This window comes from Cynara cardunculus (assembly GCF_001531365.2).
Source record: "Cynara cardunculus var. scolymus isolate 2C chromosome LG 6, CcrdV1, whole genome shotgun sequence".
Taxonomy (NCBI): domain Eukaryota; kingdom Viridiplantae; phylum Streptophyta; class Magnoliopsida; order Asterales; family Asteraceae; genus Cynara; species Cynara cardunculus.
Genome location: NC_037533.1, coordinates 2,523,809 through 2,534,313, shown reverse-complemented (window position 1 = coordinate 2,534,313; position 10,505 = coordinate 2,523,809). Strand labels below are relative to the sequence as shown.

Below are 10,505 nucleotides of genomic sequence, written 5' to 3'. Positions count from 1 at the left end.
TCTCCATTTTAGATAATTTACTGAAAGAAAGAAATTGTTCAAAATCTTCATATTTCTTCATTTTGTAGAATCTGTTGGAGATGCTTTAATAGTTAGATTATCAGTTAGTTTGCTAAATATAATTTATGAAGCCCTAAAATTAACGGTTGTAAAAATTATCTGACTGCCATTTGAACGCTTTTGTATGTTCTAAAAAAAATGTGTTCATAAAAATGGTAAAATGTACGTAGATTTTTCTTCTACTTCAAAGGATAAAAGATAAAAAAAATGTGCTCATGGAGATCACATATTTGGGTTCCTAACGGAATTTCTCTGTAGAAAAACTAAAAAGGCACTCGCACGATGCAGCGGAATATATTTGATTTTAGTATTCCATTTTTTTTGTTTCAATCAATGTTATAATATGGTTTTATGTGATTTTGATAAAACGATAATGTTTTTATTTTTGAATAATATATTAATATGAAGATATCATTAGAAATTGAAAAAAAATATATTGATTTCATACCCAACTAATTATTTAAAATTTCTCATTTTTATGTATTTCTTTAATTCATTTTTTTTATTTTTTATTTGACAATATAATTTTCTATAAAGATAATAATTAAGTATTTTGTTATAACTCAATGATTATCATAATTATATTTTAGATTTTTTATATTTAAAATGAGATATTTATCCTCTATTTGATTATGTTTATCTCCAGTTAGTTACACGAATTCAAACATGAAGCTTTAATAAGTTATACTTATGCACAATTTATTTATAATCTTGAATTTCAAGTAATATGTATCAATAATCGATACTTAACACATAAAAATTTGTTTTTAAAAATTTTTGTCAAATGCTTTAAAATATAGTATAGATAAACTTCTATATCTATATTTTATAGATGCACGACCTTTTGATAGGTTTTAAGATATCATTTTTTTAAGCACAAACATTCTTAAACCTATCAGAAGATCATACGTTTAGAAAAATCTATTAAAAGGTTATTATCCTAAATAACCCACAATTGTTATCTTACCTAACATTTAATAGTAATACTACTTCATAAAATGTAGTTCTTTTTTTTTTTATTAACCTGGATATCCAACCTGCAATGCGAGCCGACTAATCCCAGGACGACCACCTGCTTTGCAGATAGCCCGGAGTAAACGCATTTGAACCTCCGACGTGGCCACAAAATGTAGCTTTTTATAACAAATATGGAGAGTAGTATGGCATGGTTTATGAACATAGAAATCACAAATAGCAACTGCACAACAACATGGAGATGAGGCTAATTTCCCTTGCTTAACTCTCTTTTTATACCTTTCCTTTTTTATACCTTTCCTTCAGCAGCATATAATGCCTTGATTTCTTCCACGTCGTCATAGCTTCCAAGGAAGATCGGAGATCGTTCATGTATCTTCTTCGGAACCAAATCAAGTGACTGCCAATGAAATGCGTTAGATTTATGTTTTATCGGGTTTCCTTTTTGGTGGGAGTAATTTGTTGCTTGAAACAGACCGAAATCCCATTTGACACATGAAACCGTATGAATTTGCTCTAGAAAAGCTCTTACAGAGAGAGAAGAGGTTCCTACACATATAACAGTTGAGGGAAGTTTTGTTGAGCCCAAAATTGATTAGGAACCCGTGAATCACCCACAGCACGCCACGTCCCTCTTCATTATGAATATGGAAGTGTCATCTATCATGAATCACACATTCATCATGAATATGTTCCAACATTCATGGTGAATTTGTTCCAAAATTCATGGTGAATATGTTTCAACATTCATGATGCACAACATGTCCTTAATCCTAATGAATATGTCACGTGTTGCGTCGTAACTGGTTCTCATGTTCCTAATTGATTTTAGGTTCCTATCAAAACCTGCCCATATAAAGGTTTGAAGAATTGATGGTCTATGTTTAGTCAATGTGGGGATCGACCGAACCCTTCAAACAGACTCCCAACAAGAAAGGTGAAGAGTGTGTCGAGTTCCTAGGTGGTGTTAGACCCCGGTTCTTTTATCATGTTAGGACATGTGGAACCTCTTTGAATCTCTCTAAAAGAGCCTTCGTAGAGAGAGGAAAGGTTCCTATTATATTTAGGAGAAGATTCATGTGAGAATCAACAATAATATGAGAACCAAGGAACTAATTTTATAGTGGCAAATCATTGATGAATATACATCATATAAATTCCATCAAAATATCTAAAATTGCCAATTAGTATATTCATTGATGAATATATTCATTTGTACAAAAATATTTTGTCCGATGAGTATACCCATCAATGGATATACACTACAAAATGAGTTCTCTGGTTCTCAAAATATTTGCAGTTCTCGTCTGAAACGGACTCTATATAGGATCCAACAAAACCAAAACGACAAGCCAAACAAGTATACAATTCAAGATAGTATAACGCAAGAAGCATCAATAAATGTCTTAAAGGTGTCATTACCCGCTCCTTTCCAGTAAATGACTGACCTCCAGCTTGTTCCATCAAGAACGACATAGGGAAGACTTCATAGAGAACCCTGTTCCATATACATCGAAATCAATTGGTAACAGAAAACCATTGTGCCATAATAATCATCGAAAAATAACTAAAAGGTACCTTAGTTTCCCATCTGGGCTCTTCTTATCAGCAGGGTACAAAAAGACGCCCCCGTAAAGTAAGGTGCGATGAACATCAGCAACCATACTGTAACACATGGTGTACAAAAACAACAGTCAATAACTTCAATGTGCTTTTCAGATTCTTTCTGCAGCGATTCTAATAACAATATATATAAACCAAAACAAACGAATCAATATATCCCAATGGGAGGTGGGGTCAGGGCAGATGTACGCAAACTTGTGCTCTATCCCAAGGGGCATGGACTAACCACCTCCCGTTCGGTCTGCAGGTTTAAATTGGATTTGGGGGGATTTGGAATTGGATTCCATTCCAATCCCATGCTTGGTTTGAAGGATTTTCAGGATTTCATTGAAATCCAACAAACATAGAATTTTGAAATCCCACAGGTGTTGTTGGCATTTCTCAGGATTTCGTAGGATTCGTATGTAATAATGTTTTCAATATATGATAAAGAACATTTGTTTTGTAATAATCAATTAATAAAAAGGTAAATTAATCATTTTTATAATTTGTTTTCATAAATTTATTTATCACAAATGGAATTCAATTCTATTCCAAATCTTACAAACCAAACACACAAAACATTCCAAATCCAATTCCTTCCACGAAATCCAAATTTCCAAATCTGTTTTAAGAAAGCTTCAAGCATACCTTCCAATATATCTTAAAGATTTTGCAGATGAACCATCAGTGGGAAACTTGCATTTTTCCACATACCTGAAACTCTAAGAAAGTCAAAAACAGATGATAAAGACATTAACAGAAAAAAGGACAGAACATAATCAGCATACTTTGCAGTGGGACCATCCCAGTTCTTAGCATTTCCTTCATTAACTGAATAAATCTTTCCTTTCTTTGGAATCTGTGTAGGAAGGAATCAGATGCAAACAGTAAACATAATATTACCATGTTATTCCATTTGTCCTAAAGTAAGTGTCCACATTTCTATTTTAGTTTTTATCCCAAAATAAGTGTCCGGTTTTTTAAAAATAAGCGCATACTTTTCCATTCTACCCTTAATTATGAGATGGAGAAACTAATTACTCATTGTATTATTAGGGATAAAATTGTCATTTAGTTCATCAAAAGTGCAATAATTACACTTTTCTAAACCAGCGTGTCTTTTTAATTGTGGACACTTATTTTGTGATGGAGGGAGTAATAATTTAAAAAATGACATGCAAACATAAGTAAACAAAATCCAAATACAGTTGCAGCCTAAGGGATAACCGATAAGGAGTTAAACATAATTCCACTTTATTTGTATTAAAAAGTTTAGCATTTTAAGAAAATGTTTTGAGTATCTGTTAAATATCCTATATACCCTTCACCATACACAAATAATGAGGCTTACAACTTATTCGACAGCTATACATGACTGTTTGGCAGTGGCTTAACGATATAGAAAGTGGCTTATTCAGTAAGGTTCTAGGGGGAGCTTTATATAGATAGCTAAGGTTTTTCCAAACCTGTCCCTACCAATTAAAGAACACATTCCTTCCATCTATGAAAAAACCCTCCCAAGCAAAAACTTCCCAATCTATACAAGACGGAATTAATCCACAACAGATGGCTTTATCCATACAGGACTTAATGGAAAACCAACCAAACAGCCCCTAACTGATCTAGCAAGGTCTTTAATGACATTTCCTTTTAGCCCATTAGAGAATAGTGACATGAACTGGAACTGTGTAAGAAAGAGTGATGATCTGAAAGAATCTATTGTACCTTACAAATAGGTCATATGAGAGGCTTGTGTTACCAAGATAGGAAAGGATGGAAAAGGGGTTACCTTAATGTCTGGATGGGTGAGTATAAACTCACCTAAAGATGGATCAAGAGTGAATCCATTCACACCAGAACCAGTGCTCAACACAAGCTGAAAAATGCACATCGATGAGTAAATTATATGAGAAAATGAGAAACTCTAGGCAACAATTAGATTGGTTTGAAAATGGAATAAAACAAGTTTCTTCAACAACCACACAAAATAAACAATAAACTTGTTCAATCAAATGCAAGAGGAAAGAGATTCGTTCTCACCGTGCAAGAACTACCATACATGCAGTATCCAGCAGCCAGCATATTCTTTCCAGGCTGCAGTACATCTTCTAAAGATGGCTCACCACCATCTTTTATCATGTAAATCCCAAAAATCTGGATGAAAAGGAATATTTGATTTAACCCAAGCTATCTTGAAGAAATTTCAATATAAGTAAAAGAAATAAACAGTTTGTCATACAGTTCCAATGGATACACCGCAGTCAATGTTGGAAGATCCATCTAGAGGATCAAAAACAACACAATACCTGGCATAATTTGTTTGCATATGAATTTCTTGATATAAAAATAAAACTTAAAAGAAAAAGAAGAAAATGACATGAGAATTTGCTTTGCTTACTTTCCACGCTTTGACGGTTCCACAATTATGGCATCTTCATCCTCTTCAGAAACAAGTATGCACTTGAAGAAGAGTGATTCACAATCACACGGTTAAGAAGAAAACGGAACAAAAATATGAAGTCGAAGAATGTTTACAAACACTCACTGTTCTTCCACTGCTGACCAAAGCCTTGACAAAAACTTCATTTGACAGAACATCCAATTTCTTCTGTTCTTCTCCCTGAAAGCAAAGCAGACACATAAGAGCATCTCCAAGGTCCCGTTTGGTTTGAAGGAATAGAATGGATTTGGGGAGACAAATCCATTCCAATCCTATGTTTGGTTTCTTGGATTGTCCGGATTTGAAATCCTAGGATTTAGTTGAAATCCTACAAACATAGGATTTTGAAATCCTTAGGGAATGCTCGGTATTTCACGGGATTTTGTACGATTATATGAAATAAAGTTTTAAAAAATGTTGAAAACATTTGTTCTATAATAATTGATCAATAAAAATGTAAATTAATTATTTTTATAATTATTTGTAATTTTAATAAATTATTTATAAATAATGGAATTCAATTCCATTCCAAATCCTACAAACCAAACACACCAGTGATTTCAAATCCATTCCAATCCAAATCCATATCCCTCAAAAACAATCCTACAAACCAAAAGGCACCCTAAGATAAAGAAAATGAGGCTTTTGTTCTCTATTTTGCTCCTCCAACATATTTTCTATATTGTTCTCTAGCATAGAGAAAGCTCCAAGTTTAAAGAATTCTCTAAAAATGGATGTGTGGAAAGAGAAATTAATTTTTTATTTACTCCCAGCAATAAGATTTAATTATTATTATTATTATTTTATACAATTCTTTTTAAAAGGTTCATCGAGATGATAGATTTATAGAGTATTTTAGTAATATAATGAATGTTGAAATCTCTAAGATAGAGAATCTGTTGGAGTTAAATGTAATACTTTTTAGAGAAATTATAGAGAATCTGTTGAAAATGCTCTCATGTTGCTACAAACACAAGCACGAAATGAGTGGAGGAAGATGAAGAAGGAGTGATCTTTTGTTAACTTGCCTGCACATTGGTCTCCCCAGCAAGTCCAATGAGTTTTGCCAAACCTGCCTGCACAAACCAAACTTTATATTATAACAACAGTTGTCTTCAAATCATTCCTTGCAGAATGTTCAGCCTTTCTTATTTAGCAATTGGATCAGTTAATTCCTCAAAGAACTAGCATATAATTTTGCAATCACCAGATATGTATTAAGCTGGCTACAATGATTAAGGGGTTGTTTTATTTTTTATCCCTTAAGCTCTGAATCTATTAAGCAGTAATCTACAGGGATGAATTAAGATAAATTGTTGTTTGATTTTTGTCCTGAATAAATAGTACGAATAACAAATATTACCATTTTAACCTTCTGTGTACATAAGTGTTAGACTGAAAATAGAATGTTCTAATATATATTTTAGATGACAAAAAGTAAAAGTTATGAATTACTTAAAATAACATTAATAGTATAAATTCAACGAGTTCATAACACAATACTTAATAGCTTAAAATATATTTACAACTATTAAGTATCATTGCTTGATTACAATTTTTAATTTACGCATTTGTTAGTAAACTATGTATCTTTTATTAAGTCGCCTGATTAAAAATTGTAGGGCGAGGGTAAATTTGGAAAAGACCCTAACTTAATGCATTAAGATAGGATGGGTTAACTTACCATGTTAAGCCAATATCTTAGTATTAAGTTAATCAAATACCTTAATATAACTTAATTAACTAAGCTAACCACTAATTAAGCTTACTAACCCTCAACAACACATTATCAAATTTTTATTTCTTTAAAAACAATATTTAGAAACTTAACAACATACAACCAAATGTAATAAATGTGGATAAGATATTAATAAAAACAACGATAAACTATTTGATCAAAAAGAACTAGAAAAGGACAGATAGGGAAAAGGATATGCATAAATGAAAAAAAAATGGTTGAATGGGTAAAGGGAACATGAGTTGGCTTAATGAATTAAGCAATGGGTTTAGCATTAAGTCAGAATCGAACACATCCGTGTAACTTAACGATTTAAGCTATAAAGCCCATTAAACTCGTCAAGCCAAAATCAAACACCCCTGACTAGATTTTATTCACTAATCATGATCAGCACAACACATGAACCAAATCAAGCCATTCACACCAAGTATGTCCCACTCAGAATCAGGGATGTATGCGGAATTAGGGTTTATGATTGGGATGTATGCATATATATTATCTACTCCAAGTGTAGAAGTGCTTTTTTCGCAAAGTTTAAAGACTTAATTCACTCAACGTAAAGTCAAAAGTAGAAATGAATGATGTTATACTTCATCAATGCCCTACATATAGTCTATTTGACTTTCAGATTTAGACCCTTGAATGATCCTCCATTCATCGAAAAGAAAAGGTCCAACCTAAAATCTACAAGAAACCTGGGGCAGACCCACACTAGTGGGTACAGTCGCACGGACCACCGTTTTATTCCTCTATGTAGTGTAAAAAAATTATGTGTCGGGAAAGGTATAATTGTATCATTTTGTTGTATGCAACCTTATATATTTTTTGAAACTATAATAACACAAGTTTCCCTTGGTAGATTTGGTTTGCGTAGCTTCTCCCATCCCAAGTGCAAGTTCGAATCCCGTTTGGGGCATTTTCTTAGTCTTACTTTTATACGTTTCTTACAGTCAAATGATATCACCACTTGAAAAATTCCTATCTCCCCCTTAAGCAGTTTAACAGGACTCGCAGCTTTTCGATCAACCCAAACTTCCCCTCTCAATTAAAAAATAAGCTCATTCCTTCTGAAAGGGACCACCAAAACAAAAACCTTATCGATACATACAAACAGATTCATCCATATATGCAACTCTACTCGTACGGACTTAACGAAAAACCAACCAAACAGCCCTAGAAAACAATTGATTGGACAAATCTACAGATCTTTTGAACAAATCAACAAATATATAAATCTGTAAACGTGATACGTAATTTAGGGACATCAATTTCTTCATGATGAATCAAAGGCCTCTTCAAAAATTAACCAAATACGTTTGTTAGTTGAGGTTAGTTTGCAATTAAGACGACAAAACAATTGTTAACAGGTCAATTCGCTTTGTAAAAAATGTGCATCAGAAGAACACAATCGATTTAAACAGGGGAAAGTAAGAAGACCTTATTAACAGCGGCGCAAACGAACTTGCAACCAAGAACAATGTGACTAAGCAAGATGCTGAAATCACCACGTGACTCCGGATGCTTCGACTGCTCATTCAGCACAAACCGTGTTATGGTCATCAAATCCGTCCGGAAAGCATCGGCGGCATGATCCATCGTTCTCCGGCGACACAGTTTATCTCCGACGACGCTACGGGATTTTTGAAATTGGATGAATATCAGACAAGATTGAATTTCATCGGTTGACAAAATCACGCAATTCGAGGAGGTAGAGGGTTAAAGAAGATAGCGTATTTATATATTTAGGAGAATCAGGGGGATGAGGTTATCTGAGGTCAGTGGAAGTTTAGATGACACGTGGCGGAGATCGGCGTGACGGCGACGCTAGAGGCCGTCACGTACCGAGGATAATCGTAAAAGAGGTGAGGCTGGTGGCTGCTTCTTCTTCGGTTATGGCAGGTAGCGGGAGTCGTGGACAAACTCCATTTTGGACTTATTGGCTTAATATTATACAGAGTAAATTGTAGATTTAATAGTGGTTTGGAGGGATCGAGCCGACTCGTCAGCTATTCGGAATGAATATAATTTAAATCTCGGTTAATTTATATTATATTATAAATGATTTGATAAAAACTCTTAAAAATTATTTTTTATGCATAAAGTATTGTATATTAATGTATATTATTTAAAATTCAAGATTACAAGTAAATTATGCATAAGTACAACTTATTAAAGCTTCATGTTTGAATTCGTGTAACTAACTGCAGATAAAAATAATCAATTTGAGTATAAACATCTAATTTTAAAATATAATTAAAATAATTATCGAGTTCTAACAAAATAATTAATTATTATCTGTATAAGAAAATAATATTATTAAATAGTTAATTTGATACTAATATCAATATATTTTTGACAAATTTTTATAATATCTTTAAATTTATATTTTATTCAAAAATAAAAACATCATCGTTTTTTCAAAATCACGTAAGACCATATTATAACATCGACTGAGATAAAGAATAAAATGAAATATTAAAATCAAGATGTATTTCGCTGCATTGTACGAGTACCATTCTAGTATTATATAGAGTAAATTGGAGAGGCCCGTCTAGTCTGCTTATATTTTATAATTAATATTTTTTTATCATTAATTAAAATTATACTAATATATTTTAAAATTAAATTATTAAAGTTATAGGTGAGACTCTTTGATTATTCTTGAGAAACCAAAAGGCTAAGGAGTTGTTTGTTTACCTCTTAACGATCTCATTAAAAGGTTCAACTCTGAATTTTGTTTTCCATTTCTTTATCTACTTGTTGAGATCCAATGGTCGCTTTACTTGCTTAAAATGTTAATTGCAACGGATTTTTTCTTTACTTTTTGGTTCAACATTTGTTAATTAGTTGTTAGTGATCAAGTTTACCGATTTATAAGAGTTACACTTTTTAGGCCCGTTAACCCGTAGGCAAACTTGACCCGTTTATAGGACGGGCAATGGGAAGTTGTCAAGCCCAAAAAAAAGGGTTTGACTTTACAATATTAGGCTCGTTGGACAAAAAAACAAGTTAGGCCCGGCAAGGGTTCAACACAGGCCTGCAAATGATCACATCTATTATTTATAGCACAATTTTAATAAGTGTCTTGTAAATCCAACTTTCTATAGAACATTTGTATTTATAAGATATTTTTTCAAATAACATCCCATAAAAAAGCTAATACGTCATTTTATTTTCAAAGTGTCATAAAAACTTTGTTAAAACGTCTAAAAACGCTCTTTAAATCTATTTGTTTGGTCCTATAAATTGAAGTCCTTAGAGTATTTTATTAGAACGCTTAAAAATTTCAGACATCCTATATACCTAATATTGTTGTAGTGTATAGTTGATATCACATTAACAACCAACCAAGGTAACCTAAACCAAAAGATCAAATAAGATAAAGAAGAACACATATACGTGAAGAGAGAACAAAATATGTATTAAAGATCGGAAAAAATAAAAGAAAACAGAAAAAAAAAAAAAAAAAAAAAAAAAAAAAAAAAAAACTCAATATTTTAAGCCACGTTGATGAATACTTCAAGGAGTAAGCCTGCAATTTACTCTAAGGGGCCGTTTATCAACTCTTACTGGGTAAGTGTTATCTGGATAGAGTGCTGACCCAAGTAAGGGGTCGTTTACTAAACGCTTACCCGGTAGATGTTTACCGGGCAATTTTCCTCACTGGATGAACATGGCAAAACCCAA

General features: G+C 32.6%; 1 protein-coding gene across 2 annotated transcripts; it reads right to left on the bottom strand.

The window, feature by feature from the left end:
- Positions 1 to 1,177: 1,177 nt before the first annotated feature.
- Positions 1,178 to 8,539, bottom strand: LOC112514296 (fructose-1,6-bisphosphatase, cytosolic). Of its 2 annotated transcripts, XM_025120667.1 has the most exons (12): positions 8,256 to 8,539; positions 6,109 to 6,156; positions 5,186 to 5,260; positions 5,039 to 5,100; positions 4,880 to 4,946; positions 4,681 to 4,794; positions 4,430 to 4,516; positions 3,429 to 3,499; positions 3,289 to 3,354; positions 2,614 to 2,700; positions 2,458 to 2,533; positions 1,178 to 1,435 (listed from the first exon to the last, which is right to left on the bottom strand). In XM_025120667.1, exons 1-12 carry the CDS (start codon positions 8,412 to 8,414, stop codon positions 1,325 to 1,327), a joined length of 1,023 nt encoding a protein of 340 aa, XP_024976435.1. In that variant the 5' UTR covers positions 8,415 to 8,539; the 3' UTR covers positions 1,178 to 1,324. The 2 variants fall into 2 exon arrangements, with proteins under 2 accessions (XP_024976435.1, XP_024976436.1); XM_025120668.1 differs by lacking the exon at positions 3,429 to 3,499 and having other exon boundaries at positions 3,289 to 3,362.
- Positions 8,540 to 10,505: the final 1,966 nt, after the last annotated feature.

Excerpts from the sequence above, each read along its gene's own strand:
- LOC112514296 (XM_025120667.1), bottom strand. The coding sequence starts at position 8,414 with ATGGATCATGCCGCCGATGCTTTCCGGACGGATTTGATGACCATAACA. Across the intron at positions 4,795-4,879 it reads GCGGTGTATCCATTGGAACT|ATTTTTGGGATTTACATGAT; the intron begins GTATGACAAACT and ends CTTTTCATCCAG. Across the intron at positions 1,436-2,457 it reads CATTTACTGGAAAGGAGCGG|TCACTTGATTTGGTTCCGAA; the intron begins GTAATGACACCT and ends TTTCATTGGCAG.